This window comes from Diceros bicornis, chromosome 3, assembly GCF_020826845.1.
Source record: "Diceros bicornis minor isolate mBicDic1 chromosome 3, mDicBic1.mat.cur, whole genome shotgun sequence".
NCBI lineage: Eukaryota > Metazoa > Chordata > Mammalia > Perissodactyla > Rhinocerotidae > Diceros > Diceros bicornis.
The window spans coordinates 85,790,786-85,808,437 of NC_080742.1; the positions used below are offsets into that span (position 1 = coordinate 85,790,786).

The 17,652-nt window shown below is 42.0% G+C and overlaps 1 protein-coding gene across 8 annotated transcripts in view; it reads right to left on the reverse strand.

The window, feature by feature from the left end:
* Window positions 1-17,652, reverse strand: part of DGKI (diacylglycerol kinase iota) — a 309,867-nt gene that overhangs the window by 260,988 nt on the left and 31,227 nt on the right. For all 8 annotated transcript variants that reach the window (XM_058530901.1, XM_058530951.1, XM_058530892.1 and 5 more), the window contains exon 2: window positions 13,785-13,893. In XM_058530901.1, coding sequence (XP_058386884.1) covers window positions 13,785-13,893 — 109 coding nt within the window. The remainder of the gene's footprint in view (window positions 1-13,784; window positions 13,894-17,652) is intronic.

A 17,652-nucleotide genomic window follows, 5' to 3' on the forward strand; every position in this document is an offset into this window, starting at 1 on the left:
ACCAAAGGGAAGCTGGAAAAAAATGCCAAGTATCATCCATTTCTTAAAATAAATGTATTTCTTCAGATTCAAATACAATTCTTCCCTTTCAGAACCTATAGGCTCAACTATTTTCAGACAAGAATAATTAAAGGTTATAGATGCTTCACAATCCAAGAAAGGTGACACCACCTCTTAGAAGAGTGATGTGAGATGTGAAGAAGCAGGAGAAATTCACAAGTTATGTAGATTTTGAGGGATCAGGAACAATGAACAAGGAGACCCTGAGGTGGGGACATGCCCTACACATCTCAGAGCGCCTCAAAACCATTCCAAAAAGGAAAGCAATGCTGATGAGAGTCATCACTACGTCAAAAGGTGACCATCTTTTCATGAAAACTTATTTGTCTCTTTTGGTCATTTTTCCCTATAGGAAGTTATGTTCAATTTTTTTCATGGAAGTGAATGGAAAAATGGGCTTCACCTCACAGTCAACCTTGTGGAAAAACAACAGAAGCAAGAGAAGAACAGCTGTAAGTTTGGACCCAAAAGTTTTCAGATAGTGATGGACGAGGACAATATTTCAAAAATAAATACTAAGGAAATCTAAACACAGGAAAAATCCTGCCAACTCTTCTATAAAGTGAAGTATAAAATGTTGCAGTAAGGAAAATGTCAAAAACCATTGGTAATACCAATCTAGGCAGGCCAGAAATTAAGTCCTGGTAGGTCAAAGTAAGGTAAGCAGGAGGAGGCAAGACCCAGGGACTCAGAGGTTTGCAAGCACATCACTAACTCACTGGGCTGGTAGGGTTCACCCAGGCCAGGGGCTGCTTGCTCCCTGCATACAGCATACTCTCCACAAGCACTCAGAGGCTTGCTAATAAACTTTGCCTCATATTCAGGCAGGACCACTAGGATTAGCTACCCTCACTCTTGAGTTGGGATCTGATTAGAAAGACTGAACTTTTTTTTAAGAGAAGAGGGAAAGAAAAAGAGCCCTCCTGCCACAGTGGTTCTAACACACTGGTTCTCAAATCTGACTGTTCATTAAAACACCCTGGTGAGTTTTTAAGAATACCTAGGTACCATCCCCAGACAGTCTGCTTTAGCTAATAGTAAGTGAAAGCTGGATATCAGGAGTTTTCAAAGTTCTAAGGTGACTCTAATGTGCAGCAGAGTCTGAGACCCAATAATACAGTAGACCCTACCCTACCTCTTCAAGATTGGCAGATAATAGATTCTAGAACTTGTCTATGATTGAAGACCTATTAGACTTGATACTTCTCTGTCCTTGTACAATCAATAGAGAAGGAGAAGGTGAGAGAGGAAGACAGATGTGGCATAAGGTAACCCAGAGGGGTTTTAAGGAAAGAGACATGAAACCACAGACACATAGTGAGTAGACTTCAAGTTAACAAGATAGTTCCTGAAGTTAATGGAAAAGGAAACAAACTCACACAAGCCTTTAAAGAAGCAATAGAATAAATTAAAATGTTCATACATTTATCTGGTAATCTCACTTTGGGGAATGTACCCTAAGGAAATAATCTTAGTGGAAGAAAAAACTATATACATTAAAAGGTTTATTTCTACCATCTAATAACAAAAAAATTGGAACCATCACAAATGCCCAATGGAGAAGAATGGTTACAAAAAGTAGGATAATACATGAAATGGAATATTATAAAGTCATCAAGAAGTACCAATATGAAGATTAGCCATATGAAAAACTATATGATGTAAAGTGAAATGAATAAAATAAAATTCAAAATTAACTGTATATTATGATCACAACTCTGTATAAAAAGAAGGGCTGAAAAAATTACAATATATCAGTAGTTTGATTTCTTGACCCACACATCCCCTTGCAGATTCTTCTACACATTGCTTCCCTTTACTGGAAAAATCCAAGAAAGAGTTTTCCTTATTTGCTGTCTCTGCTTCCTTTCTACTCCATTATTTCTTGAACACAATTCCATCAGACTTTCTTCTGCCCGGTCCACTATAACTACTTTTGTCAAGATCATCAGTGACTTCACATAGCTAAATCCAATGGCCAATTCTCAGTCTTCATCTTAATCAACAGTTTTTGACACAGATTTGTCCCTTCTTCTAAGGACACTTTCTTTCCAGAAACACTATGCTCTTTTTGTTTTTCTTGTACCTCAATGGCCACTCTGTCCCAGTCTCCTTTGCTAGATCTTTCCTGTGTTTCCAAACTCTAAATATTGGAGCGTTCCACAGCTCAATACTCATATCTTTACTCTTCTCCATCTACCTTCAGTCTTTGGGTTACTGCATTCAGTTCTCATGACTTTAGATTCCATCAATTAATTGTTGCCTCCCAAATTATTCATCCAATATGAATCTCTTCTTTGAACTTCAAACTCATAAAAAACAGCCCTCTCAACATCTCCACTTAAAGATCTAATAAGCACCTCAAAATTTTACATTCTCAAAACTGAACTCTTACTCTCTAAATCTGCTCTTACTCTAATCTTCTCCCTGAATTTTCAGGAAATGGTATTTCCATTCTTACAGCTGCAAATATTTGCTGAAAACTTTGAGGTCATTCTAGGTCTCTCTTTCCCATGCCTATCCATTAGCTAATGTTCTTGACTCTAGTTTCAAAATGTATATGAAACTCAACTACTTTTCAACACTTTTACTGTTACCACCTGATCCTCCATCATCTTTGGCTTGGAATATCCCAAGAGCTCCCCAAGTGGTGTCCCTGCTCCACTCTTGCCTCCCCATGGTCTGTTCTCCACGAAGCAACCAAAGTAATTGCTTTAAGATGTAAATCCGATCAAGTCACTGATCAGCTCAAAACTCTTCAATGGCTATCCATGGACTTGGAAGAGTGCAAAGTCCTCACTTATCCAGGGCCTGGGTCCCTCTCAGACTTCTTTTCCTGTCTCTCTGCAATCTCATTTCCTGTCCCGTTTACCTTGTTTTCTATCACACTCCCTCTCAGTCACTGACTTGCAGTCACACTGGTCTCCTTGCTATTTCTTAGGCAGGCTAAGGAAGCTCTCACCCCAGTTCCATTGAATTTGCTGCTCCCTTAACTAAAAATTGCTTACACGAGATACCTGCATTATGCATCCTTCATTTCATTCAGGTCTCTGTTCAAATGTCCCCACAGCAAAGACCATTCACTGCACATTCTTTCTTTTTTTGTGTGTGAGGAAGATCAGCCCTGAGCTAACATCCATGCCCATCCTCCTCTTTTTTGCTGAGGAAGACCAGCCCTAAGCTAACATCTATTGCCAATCTTCCTCCTTCTTTTTTCCCTTTTTCTCCCCAAAGCCCCAGTAGATAGTTGTATGTCATAGCTGCACATCCTTCTAGTTGCTGTATGTGGGACGCTGCCTCAGCATGGCCTGACAAGCGGTGCATCGGTGCGCACCCAGGATCCGAACCCGGGCCGCCAGGAGCGGAGCACGCGCACTTAACCGCTAAGCCACGGGGCCAGCCCCTGCACATTCTGTTTACTATATCCAAATGGCTTATTCCTCTCCTTTCTGACTCTATATGGTTAATTTCTATTCACCTTTTGGTCATCAGATCAAGTGTTACTTCCTCAAAGAAGCCATCACTGACCCCAAAATCTAAGTCAAGTTATTTTGTTAGTTTCTCTCATAAAACCATGTTCCCTTCCCATCGTTTATCTCAGTTGGCAATTATTCATTCATTGGCATCATTATTTGATTAATGTTTCCCTCTTATACTAGATCCTAAGCTCCATGAGAATACTGAATGTCCAGCACTTAACTTAGTGTCTAGTAAATAGTAGATGATAAATAAATTTGGGGAACTGTAAAGATGAAAGACTAAGAATCAATGAATAAATGAATGAATGCACATTTTTGTTATATGCAACTCCAAGGAGTAGAAAGGGATAATCATTTTTTTCTGTCCGTTAGTTTGGAGTCCAACTGGGAGAAGTAAGCATGGATGCCTAATAGAGACATGGAAGTCTCTTAAAATCACAAAAAGAAGAAAAGTTCTTTAAACAAAAACAAGTCATGCAAGAAAAAAATGAAGCATACCTTTTACAAGACTACATTTTTTGCATGCTTCATCCTTTTGCACATCTGTCTTGTCTGATGCCTAATGAAGTACATAATAAAGAAGTAACCTTGCCAAAGAGAGGTATGGCCTTTGTCCTCAGCTCCAAAAAGATAATCTCTCTAAGTGCTTGGAATGTCCTGATATGAGTATTTCTGTTTAACTGGGGGCCTTGGGCTCTGCCAGATAGTCTAAGATAGTAATGATTTATGGTGGGGCTTAGAGCTGTATGATATCAGCTCAGCCTCTAGAGGGGCTAGAACCTAAGGTCAACCATGCGGTGAGTCAACCACGTCTACATGACCAAGCCCCAATTAAAACTCTGGACACCAAGGTTTAGATGAGCTTCCTCAGTTAGCAATATGCCATACATGGCTGCTGGGAAAAGTTAGCACTACCTTGGACTCCAGTGGGAGAGAACAACTGGAACCTCCATGTGTTGAACTCTCTTGAATTCAGGCACATCTTCCCTTAGTTGATTTGAATATGTATTCTTTCACTGTAATAGGCCATACATGTGAGTATAACAGCATTGAGTAAATTCTATGAGTCCTTCTAGTAAATTATTGAACATAAGTGCGGTCTTGGGGATTTCTGAACCTGCAACTGATGTCAGAAGTAAGGGTGGTCTTGAGGACTCTTAAATTCTGCATAAAGACATCCAGCCGGGTGGCATTCGCACAAGAATGGAGTAGACAAATGAACTATTGTGGTTTTCTTCTTACATTTTTGATAAATCCTTTTCTAGCTCAAAATTAATAAACATGAGTTTTGCAGTCAGACAGACTTGTTATTTACCAAGTGTATGACCTAGGGCCTCTCTAACTTCCTTAAATTTCAGTTTACTCTCTACTATAATTGTAACAATAATTGTACTTCCATCACAGGATCATAGTGATGTTTAAAATGTGAAAATGCATAAATTTCAATGCCTTGCATACAATAAGAAGTTAATAGGTCTTCAATACAGTTATTATTGCTGCAATTACTCTGCAGTTTTCCTTCCTCCCTCCTAATCCAGAGATGTTGGCATTATCCAAGTTTATCTCCTTGGTCTTTGTAGTCAAGACTGCTAGCCATTCACCAAAATCATTTTTCTCTTCTTCCTGAACATACAGCTAGACCTTATTACCCAGCCTCCCTTGCAATTAGATGTGGTCATGTGACCAAGTTCTAACCAATGGAACACGAGCAGGAGTGACATATACTATTTTCAGACTTTGCCATTTAAAACCCCCCACGTGCATTTCCTCCATGTTCTTTTCTCATACGGGATACCTGGAAAGTCAACCTTTGGGTTGATTTTAGAAGCCATCTGATAAAGATGTAAGAGCAACTATCTGTCTGGGTCACTGAATAACTGTGTGGAACAAGGCCGACCCCCCACTCAACCTACCTGGAACAGCCTTGGTCTGCTACACAAGTGAGAAATAAACTTCTCTTGTATAGAGCCATTACATGTTTGAGTATTTTACTTACTGAGCCTAGTCTATCCCAACTAATACAGGGCTCTTCTCTTTACTCATATTTTTGTCTGGATTTCCTTTTATTATCTACATCTACCCCCAAATTACTTACCATATACCGCACAGTATGTCTAATCTCTATTGAGTCCTGGTTTCTTCTGCTCTGAACTCTAATTCTGACATTCTTTCTGATATTTTACACTGCTGCAAAATTAATTCCCTTAAAACATAGCTATGAGTATGCCTCTCTCTTGCTCAGGATGCTTAAATGATTCACCATTATTTATCAAATGAAATCCAAATTTAATCACACATACTAGACCTTCCGTTAATGGCACCAATCTGTCTATCCTTAACCTCCCTTATCCACCTTCATACATCTTACTCTTGTCTCTAAATATAGCCATATTTTCCTTTGTTTGTGCCACATATTTGTTTATTCCATTCTCCCCACCCAGGAACCTCTTTCTCTCTTCTCTACACACTCATCTTGAAATACCATCTCAGAGTATCCCATCTGTGCCAGACAGAAAAAATAGCTCTCCCCTTTCTAAATGAAGATAACATTTCTTCTGTATTTGTTGAGTGCTGGGACAATTCTCTATAGATATACATATATTTACATACATCAATCTGTATATAGATGGATCTAGTTATCTAAGAGTAGAGATTCACCTAGGTAGATAGATATGATTCCTTGCTATTGAGTTCTACTGAAATCCTAGTAATGGTTATAGGTAGAAAGATAAAAGTTGAGGGGAGTGGGGTGAGTGTTATAGACTGAATAACACTACTGATGGAATGCACGAACACCAGAAGCAAATAATCTACACAAATGAAGATATTTGCTTATAAAAATGTTTTGAAACAATAAAAAAAATTACAACTCTGTATCTTTTGTAAATGTCCTTCTAAATTCTGAAAGCAAAAAAATATATATCTGGACTGTCTCCCTCTGAAAATCTTCCAGATAATAATAGGTAAATCTATCTTGGAGGGTTCAGATCTGTGCTGTCTAATAAGCATATGGCTTTTGAGCACCTGAAATGTCATTAGTATTAATTGAGATGTACATCAGTGTAAAATTCACAGCAGATTTTGAAGACTTAGCATGAAAAAAGAACGTAAACCATCTCACTACTAGTTTTTATATTGATTACATGTTGAAATAGTAATATTTTTGATATATTTGGTTCAATAAAATATGGTGCTAAAATTAATTTTACCTATTTCTTTTTGCTTTTTTTAATGTGGCCACTAGGAAATTTAGAATTTACTTATGACTTGCCTATATTTCTGTTGGACAGTGTTAGTTTAGATAATCATTTCCTCAAAGGCAGAAGTTTAAACCTAGACACTTCTCACTGACCTGTGAAATTGTAGGAGTCTATGATTTCCCCCAACAGCCAATGTGATTTAATTTAAGATTCTCACAATTTTGGAAAATAAATGATACTGAGGGTGCATGAAATCATGCTAGATCTGTCCCAGTATTAACATGGCTGACCAGGGCCAAGACCTTCACTGATTTATAGTTGGTTAATTCCTCATGCTCTGCTCAGCAATCTGATACCTTGATTCACCTGACTTGCTGTTTTTTTAAAAGGGGATGGGAGTAGGGAAAAATGTTGGGGTGGGAGTCACTATTGTGATGACACCCAAATCTGAAGGTAAAAGAGCTAAGGCCTGAAGCTTGTAAAGAAGGCTCAGGTCTGCTAGGACTTGCCATCGGAAACAAGATTAAAATGAGAACATGTGCACGTGCGTGCACACGCAAGCACACACACACCTGCCTCCTCCTGGCTTTTCATTCAAGGTTTCTAAAGATAAGATGACCTAGTTTCATAACCCAGTTCGAACCAATCCTGCATGAAGACTCTGTTTCCCTAATCTTGTCCTCGAACCAAACAGTGAGGCAGTGTACTAACTGTGTTAGATTTTTACCTGCCTAGGAGAAATCATTTCTTTTCTTAGCATTGTCAACTAGAGGGAAGGAAAGGTGGTTTGGATTTAGGATCTGGCTTGGTTTGTGTTGAGGCTCTGTTTTCTATAGCCCTCATGATTGGAGGAAATTTTCCAATGAGGGAGGAAAAAATAAATTGAAATCAAGGTTTAAAACCAACGTCCCCTTTAAGAAAGACCGTGGTGGTTTTTCCACCATTGCTTTGAGAGTTGTTTTAGGCAGTATAATGGGCAAAAACAAATTATAAAACAGTCGAGACAGAATGGAGACCCACCTCCTGTGCTGTCTACTATTCTATTCAAAACAGGGAAGAAATTTCTAAGTCCAAATTAAGTCTCCATTGTAGGAAAGGCATGTGACATTTAAGAGAAGACACATATTATCTGCACAACAGACACATTTCTAAATGGGCTAACTCACTCTAAACTGGAAACTTGGATTCCAGCCCAGGAAACGAGAATATTTTTTCCTTCTTTGAGCATTACTCCCTTTCTAGCAATTTCGCTGTTCTCCCCCAAACTGGCTTGGCTGGCATGCATGGCACAGTGTCAGAGGGAGCAGCCCCTGCAGGCTGTCACCGTGACGGCAAAGAGAAGATACCACTGGGATGAATGGGAAACTCAAACAGTGCGTGCTTTAAGACTCAACGTGATGCACTGTATTAGCAAGGAAATTGAACACGAGTTACCAAAGAATCAAATAGCAGAAATCCATTTATTTTTCAAGCAGGCTTTTGATTCATGTCTACGAAGCCTTTCAGGAACTGGAGATTATTTGAATGCCTGTAGAATCCCAATGAAATGTCCCCTTCTCACTGATTGAGCAAAAAAGCTGTAATCAATTAGCTACCTGACATCAGTAACCAGACTATTACTAGGCCTATGATGCTGTGCTCTCCACTGTAAAGAAGAAAAAACAGAAGACATTGTCCCTCCCTTCAAGGAGCCTGAAATCTAACTGAGGACCTAGAATAAGAAAGTCAACCAAAAAACACTAATTTGGTTCTAAGGCTTGTAAGACAATGCACTATGGGTCGAGGTATTGTGAAGAATCAAAGCAAAATGTGAATAGAATAAATGGAATTAGTTCGATTGAAAAGATGAGCATGGACTGGCACAAAGCGAGAGAGGAAATCTCCATAGGAAATAGCTATTTCCACACTGGGTGGAGCCCACTGTCTGCTGTTGTCAATAGAAGACTGAGGCACCACACTGAAGACTGACTGGCTACTCCCCACACACCAGCATGAAGGGTTCTGTCCCTGACATGCACGGAGGGAAAGGCCTGTGCACAGGTAAGAGAAATGTTGGCCAAGAGTCATCACACAAATGAGACTGTGTGGGGCAGAGAATCCTATAAATCATAATAAACATTTGAGTAAATCACAGCAGGAGAGAATTTTTTGGACTTTGAAGAACAGACTAAAAATAAGAGAGAGATAGTATATATAACTAAGCAGAACAATTAGAATATGAAAAAGGAATACTTGAAGGAAATTATTAAGTTCGTGTACCCAAAGCATAAAAACTGACTCCTGCAACAGTATACGCCTGGCCAAAATGCATAGGTCCCTCTCATCTACGCTCACTCCATCAGTGGTCACCTGTGTCTCAGCACCCCACAAGCAGGTCGCTCCTCAAAGCCCTTTGCAAAAGTATATTTAGGAAACAATTGTGCTCCTTCAGATGATTTTGGCACGTATAATAGAGTCAGGACAGGGCTCTTCAGGATTCCACAATAAGTAGAAACTCGGAGACTAGTATCCTAATTCCAGGTTCACCCTGACTTGACCTGCAACTCCAGACACACCATGAACAATATCTCTTTGCTCACTAGTGAAATGAGAAGAGAGGTGACATATAAGTCAGGGGGTCACAGTACTATAGGCCTTTGAGATGACCGTCATCCTTCTGAGCCAAGGGGCTATGGAAAGAGAATTTCAACTGAGAGTCAAGAGGGGTGGGATGGGGAACAAGGTGACTCTTGTTAGCCCTGCTCTGCCCCTGTTCTACCAGAAGCATCGCTTAGCGCCATTGGGGCCCTCCACCTCACCAAAGGCAAAGACGTGGAGTTCTTCCCTTGTTTATTTTATTTTTTAAATTCTTTCACCCTCCTCCTCATTTGGGAGACTCTTAAGAGGCTCCAAGCCAAGTCAGTGCTCAATAAATAGTAACAGTGAATAAGTAAAGATTGATCATTTTAATATATTTAGTCCAGAAGAGTGGGCTGACAGAGGGAGATAAGCAGTCATGTTGCTTTTCCATAGGGAAGCAGACAGGGGGCGGGATAAAGGGAACAGCAGAGATAGGTCAAGCCAGAGGACTGGTTTCACACTTTATACACAACTGGTTTAGCTCCTTGAACAGATGGGCAAACTAAAGTGACATAAATGAAACTGGTGAAAAGCACATTTGTCAGGAAAAGCCACAAATTTTGAAGCAAGGGCAAGTCTTAGCAAAAAAAGTCACTGAAATGTTTTTAACAATCTGCTTCTTCCTCTCTTCTGAGAAAAATGGTTTACATGATTGCAGTAAGGAATTGTAGGGTTGCTCACTGTTTGGCTTCTGTAACAGCAATATTAGCCCACAATTACAGTGTTTTTCAGAGTCACGTCTTATAACTCCTTACACATCAGATCTCTAAATAAGCCCTCCGATGGAGTGTCTTCAGACAAGGCTTTTGGTTTTCCCTCCATTGTTAAGCATCCCCAGAGTGTTTCCCGCCATGCCATGATTTCAACAGGCCACCAGGACAGGGTGCCCATATCAGAGGAGAGGGAGGAATAAAGGACTTAGTTCCTACTTACTCTTCCCCCACTGTGTACTGCAGCCTCCCACCACCAGCCAAAAATACCATTTTAATGAAATATTAGAGTATATATCTCTCTATGGGAATCAGAAAATAATACATTCTAGTCAAGCTTCGGCTCGAGCAGGATGCTTCTTTTTAAAAGCATTTTCTGATAACTATTTCCAACATCAAGTAGGGTTGGAGTGTCCTTCCTTGCACTCCAGTGACTTTGTACTTCTAGTTTTACCACCTGTATTTTAGCTGTTGATTCTTTTCTGCCCACTGCATTCTAAGCTTCTTGAAGGCAGAAACCATATCTTCCTCACCTCAGAGTCCTAAGGAACTAACACAGGTTCTAGAACAAACCAGGTACCCAACAAATGTGTGATGGATTCATGAATTCATCAATTACTCTATTTCTTTTGCTTTTCTTGAGGAAGATTGGCCCTGAGCTAACATCTGTTGCCAATCTTCCTCCTTTTTTCTTTTTCTGTCCCCAAAGCCCCAGCAGATAGTTGTATGTCATAGTTGTACATCCTTCTAGTTGCTCCATGTGGGAGGCTGCCTCAGCATGGCTCGATGAGCAGTGTGTAGGTCCGCGCCCAGGATCCGAACCAGAGAACCCTGGGACCCTGAAGCGGAGTATGTGAACTTAACCACTACGTCAGCAGGCTGGCCCCCTCCTCTATTTCTTAATAAATAAATCTGCAGGCTGCACAGTTGACAAAGAACTTTCACACTTACTGCCACATTTGATCCTAACAACATCCATGAAGTTCTCCTTAGGGAGAGGCCACAACTGTCCCCATCTACAGACGAGAACACTGAGGCTGAAAGAAATCAAGTGACCAGACTAATGTCACCCAAGGGGCAGAGAAAGGATTTAATGTATGTTTCCTATCTAAACAACGTAAACTCTCTTGCATTTCAGGCTGGAGGGGGAGTCAAGATGGCGGCGTAAGCAGACTCGGAACTCACCTCCTCCCGTGGACACAGCCAATTTACAACTACTCGTGGAAAAATTACCCGAGACAGAACGTAAAACTGCATAAGAGGAACTCCTGCAACAACGGACAATCCTAACTGAGGTGGAAGAGGCAGAAACTCCCTTCTGGAGAGGAAAAACGCCGCCTTCACAAGCCGCCAGCTTCACGGCCGCCGGGACCAGCTCACAGGTACGCAGCCTCCCTGGAGGCGCGGGGCCCTGAGCCGGGAGCGCCCCCGCTGTGGGCATATTGTGGACCCAGCACAATCGAGACGAGTGGCATAATATCTGACTGCGCCTGCTACTAAAACACTGGGGAGCACCCCCAGAAAACCCGGTTCACAAAGAAACTAAAACCGGCTCTTAAAGGGCCCGCGCGCAAACTCACCCGTTTCAGAAAGCAACCTAAAATCACCAGAAAGAAAGGTGCACAGTGCTGTGGTGACAAGAGACTCACCTAATAGGCCCTGAGTGCATCTCGGTGAGGGGTGAGACCTCTCCAGGGACTGGGACATTGGCGGCGGCCATTGTTGTGGCCTGGTGTGGACGTGCTGACACAGACGCCATTGGAGTTCTCCCTGAGGCCTGCTAGCCCAGGGTCTGCCCCACCCGCTAGAGCACCGATTTAATCCAGCTCAGCCAGGGCAGGCAGCCCACCCTAGAGACTGGCCCCACCCAACAACAAGCCCGCAGGCAACTTGTGGGCCTGCAAGATTGGTGACTGGATTCTCTGTAGCCTGGCAACTGAGCAGACTTGAGCGGGGCAGGGCGTGCACAAGGAGCGGGTGGAGAGCGTGGGGCGGTGGTGGAGTGTGTGGGGCTCCCGCCATGGAGAGACTGGGTCCACTTGGGGAGGTCGGGGCGCTCACACGGGGCAGGACTGTGTTGACTGTGTGTGTGGACCTGTGGGTGGCAGGGCTTGTCAGCTGCAGAAGACTTCTAAGACTTGTGCTTCTCAAAGACCCACATAGGAGGTTTGTCCCACCTTCCAAAGCCTGAAACGATTGGGTGCTCTTGTGCCTGAGGCCAGCCCCACCCAGCTGCAATCCTCAGAGAGCTGACAAGAGACCTAATAGGCTAGAGGCTTACAGCAATTGTAAGGCCCTGAGCCTAACAACCTGCCACGCTGGGGGCCTACTCACTTAAAAGAATCTTGCATTTCATATGGGGTTCTGCTACTTTAGATCAGAGGATTGTTTGGGACATTGTGAACATTAAACTAACTTTTTTGGGTCCCTGATTCATAACACACTCTCATCGTTGGTCCATGCATGTTCCTCTTTGATTTTATTTATCTATTTGTTTATATATTTAATTACTTTAATTATGTAAACACTGGTATAAATATATTCCATACTCTACCATGGTTTAAGAGTCTATTAAATAATTGTCCTGGAATAAAGGGGAACTCCAGGAGAGGAACATTCTTCCTGAACACAATTCAACATGCTCAGGTTGTATCTGAGTGCTCTCAGGACTCCATCAAGGAAGAAGCTCCACCTCAGTTAAATCCAGTTTTTTGCCAGGTACTTCATAAATGTTAACAGCATGCATTGGTGTGTGTCCAGAATGTAAAACAAGAACTTTGATAAGAGCGTACTTGGGAAAGAGGGAGAAATGTTATAATATAACAGGACATTAAATTGTGGCATATGTGCTATAAATAAAGTAAAATAAAACATCTCCTCTCCTTTCTCTGACCCTGCCATGTTCTTTCATATGGGAGAAGAACATAGATTATCCCCTCCACTCAAACTCAACTAAAAATACGAACCAAGATTCATCATCAAGACCATACTGGCAGAATTTCAGAACAGCCCTCCTCTACCTTCATGCTGTTCCTTATGGTCCTTCAGAAAGGGACAAAGCCTTTCAGTCCACAGTTAGAGATGTCTTTGACCAAGAACTTGACTCACTGAAGACTCTCAATAAATGTGTTCTAATTGACTTATGAATTTCAGACTGCAATCTTCAGGTTAAATTATTAGTTTTTGTGCATATCTTTTGGTTCAAATATTAAAATCAGCTAATATACCCAACCCAGTGACACAGGACCCATCTGCCTCTGGGTTAGGGGAGGAAGTGTAGCAAATAGAGGGACACTAAGTGTCTGGAATGTAAAGTGAGGTCATCTTCTCTCAGAAAAAAAAAAAAAAAGCACCAAAAAAGAAAACACAGCTTGAGGTAAGGAAATCAAACTTAGATTCCATGACAGTGCTAAGGGTAAGCTCTATTCATCGTCAACTTGGCAGGAATCAATAAAGCATGTGCATGGAGGAACTTTTTATCTCACAGCTGCAAAGCCAGGCAGTAGTGCTTCAAATGAATCATGAAGTTTTTATTTTAGTCTTCAACACATCTGACTTCACAGGAGTTTGAAAATGGAGCTACAGATTGGATATCTGAAGACTGGTCGGGCAGCAATATTGAAAATTATTGTCTTACTCCTAACTATAGGAATCCTGAGAAGGAGAGAGACCCCCGTGCAATTGAATTATGTTTAAATAAAAAAGTCGACACCTACACTCCAGTCCAGAGTCGCTCTGGGCTCCTTTGCTGGACCGTTTGCCACAGGAAGGCTGAGGGGATGTGCGGGAGCCAGGTGCTGCAGGCCTGCCCGGGAGATTGCTTTCCTGCAGCAAGAAGAAAAAAACACAGAGAAAAACCAACATCAGAAGGTAATACCGAGCTAAAAATTTCCCATGGGGTAGAAACGATTTCTGAGTTTGTCTTCCACACGTGAAAACCTTTGCAAATGTATTGGAATGTATCTCTCTAAAGTGCACAGTGAAGACAGAGGGTGGCAGGTCTCTAAAGACAGGGAGATTGAGGGGGCTAACTTGGGGCAATATTGCTTCAGGACCAGAAATTAAAACTTAAGCCCCTATTCAAGGTAGAGAGCAGAATGCAGGTCTCTCTGTTTACAGAAAAAGACCTAGAGCTGAGGCAGTCACAATACTTGGACAATTTTAAAACTGCCTGAGACTAAAAGCAAGAAAAGAAGGCTCAGGAGGTCCTCTACTGTAATTCCTCCATTTCGCAGCAAAGCTGGCTACAGCATCAAGTTCACTCTTGCTGCTCTCAAGAACATCCTTCCTTACCCTTGCAGAGAGCTTGCTTGAGGTTCTAAGTGGGAAAAGACTGATGGGTACCTGCTAAGAAATTGTACATGCTGAAAGACCAAGATATCTTACCAAGGTTCACGGTAAGAAAAAACCAAAACACGTTGGTTGGGTTTTAGGTTAGTGGAACATAACGGAATTCAGGTCAGAAAGGAGGGAATGAATTAGAAGAGGTTGAGAAAGTCGGCCCTGACCTTGGTCTGCAAACATAAGAAGTAAGAGGAGCCGCTTTAGCAAGCTAATATGACCATTGCTGAGCAAGAGGGAGGGAGGAGAGGTAAGAGCATAGTGGAGAGAACAGAAAGAGCAAGATGAAGGAAGAAGCAGGGATCCCCCAGGAGATCTTGTGGCATCATCATGAATGACAGAGGTTCACTTTCTGAACAGCTCCATCAATAATGTCAGACAAGGATCTCAAGCTTTTTTTTTTTTAATTTTTGTTTATTGCAGTAACGTTGGTTTAGAACAGTGTATAAATTTCAGGTGTACATCGTTATACTTCTATTTCTGCATAGATTACATCATGTTCACCACCCAAATACCAATTACAACCCATCACCACACACATGTGCCGAATTATCCCTTTCGCCCTCCTCCCTCCCCCCCCCCGTCCCCTCTGGTAACCACCAGTGGGATCTCAAGCTTAAATATGAGTGTTGACTCGTGAATTAACTAAGCGGCTCCCTGGAAGGGAGACGGGCTTGCCCTCTACAGGAGTGTCCACGTGTGCTCTGGGAATTACCTAACTACAGTCAGGTGGGTCTGGTGACACTGCAGCTCTGAGTCCTGAATTGGTCTCAGGGCGAGGCCCAGAAATCTGCATTTACACACACTCCCAGGTGCTTCCTTCTGTGAGCTAAAGCTTTCAAACTGCTCTATGGGAGTGTGAAAGGATTTTAATCTAAAATGCAACTGAAGGATGTGAAATGGAGAATCTCATGCATGTGACCTCAGGAAAATGAAACTTAAGAACTGAGAGGCTGATTTCCCCTAAACGCCTAATTTACAGAAGACCGAAACTTATCCCTCTACCAATGAACATCTGCCAAGGATCTCTCCCCAACCTCAAACCAATGAACTTGCTGCTTGCACTATGGCTAGACTCCTATCTCTTTACACACCTTGCCCCTAAAAACAACTCACCCCAAATCATCAACGGACTCACCTGTAGCTTGTTACAGTTGGCACATCCCAAATTGTAATTCTCTGCTATTCCAGAATAAACTCAATTTCTGGTAATTCGAGCTTGCCTCAGTCTGCCTTTTTATTTAGGTTGACAGTAGCAAGTACATTTGGGCAGGTGGGAGAGCACTAACTTATCCAGGCCCATCCAGGGGGTCCCTGAAGGAAAGCATCAGCTACCTCATTATGCACTTTACTCCCATTAGCTCTCTGCAGCCTGTCTCATAGGATGTGAACACTAGGACATGAACCCTAGGACGTGAACACTGCAGTAAGAATCTGCCATCTCTGACACTGGACCCACAGACACACCAGGGCTCCAGGGAGGCCCAGATCCTCACACTCCTCCACCCATCTCACTATACAGAGGAACAAGGCTACAGACAGTGAGACGGGGAAAGGAAGGCAGTGATGGCCAGACATATGGTGAATCCCACCATAACTGAGCTACTGAAGGCAAAGGAACTTGCCCGGGAAAGCAGAGGGAGTCAGAGCAGAATCTAAAAGCTTTGCTGGCCAGCAGAAGGCAGATGACCTCTCTGTACTGTCACTAATCTCTGCAAACTCCACCGAGAAATGTAATTTCTGGGTAAAGTTGAGCAAAATGAACAGCAACCCCCAAACCCAAGGAAATGCTGGGTAGGAATCCAGAAAAGAATCCAGGCTTGTGCAGCCACTAATCAATGACCAAGCGTGTCTGAGAGCTCAGCAAATGTCCTGCCCTCTTTTTTTTCAGCAGATAGGTCTTCAGCAATCGGAAGCGATCGTACCAAACTTGCTGGTAGCCTACTTTCAGAAGTTCCCACTGGGCAGGAGGCAATGTACTTGCTTTATATAATCCCCCAAAGAGACATTACAAGGATGTAGGCCTTTAATGAAGACAGTGTGAAGACACAATATTCTCTTTCCTCACTTTCCTCAAAGCAAATAATTAACAACATCAATTTTGGCCCCTCACCCATTTCATTGAGCAATAAGAAGAGAATACTGGAAGATACTCATAGGGTGATCCTTCACCCCCTAAGCGTTTTCTTCCACCTGAGTTCAAGGAGCTGCTTCAGCATTTTTCATTAGGACTTTTCTCTGGCGTTGAAGGACCCCCTCTGGTGATTCTGAGTCAGTTTTCATCACAAAAAAAACCAGATATCTGTGGAGTTACAATCTACAGGTTCCACCTTTGATTCTTTAACAGTCACCACGACCTAAATTTAAGTGTTCTAACAGAAAACAGCAAATGGTGCCTAAGCACAAAGCCTTCAAAGAGCCGAAGAATTCCGAAATCTTGGGTGAATGAGAAAATACAAAGCCTTCATCTTCTCGTGAACAGCCACAGAGAGCTGTGATCAGAATAAAAAAGAAGAGAGGACATAAAATTCTACCGTCACAGTGGAAACCACAGGACCAATGACTTTAACTCATCCGAAGGTGTAGACTCTGACCACCAAAATGTGCTGACTCTTCCTAATTAGGGCCGCCGGGGGCGGGGAGGGGGGGCGCAAACTGCTCAAATAATCAAATTAGGATGCCAGGGATGTACATGTCTCTAGAAAAGCAAGGTGGCTATAAGAGAAGAGACATGCAAACATTTCACCCTGGCCAAGGCCCACAATAAAAGGACAAGCAAATCACACTCTTTCCAGCCTGTGAATAGAAACAATTAAGTAAGGGCTTTTGTTGATGGTTTATTCCTCACTGTGGATGCAATTTTAAGGCTGGTTTTCTGTAACCTTAATAGAAGAACACTGTACATCTACTACACATATAAACATTAATTAGGGGGAAAATAAGTAAGAAACATCAAAGTGGCTGCCAGTTTGTAACTATAAATGGGCCTCACAAAAGGGCATTGCATGAGAAAGAGAACAAGAAAAATATATGTAGGTACTACAGTGGGGTGGGAGGTGGCTTCTGATTACAGCTTTCCATTCTTCTAAATAACCAGGGGAGAAAAATCCTTTTTTCCAATAGTTCATATAGGTATACACATTTTCTTCCAAAATAAGAAAGCAATTTCATTATTTCTCAGGCCTCAAATAAAATTCGTAGAAGTTATTTTTCTACTTGGATTCATCTTGGTTGTGGAAGATG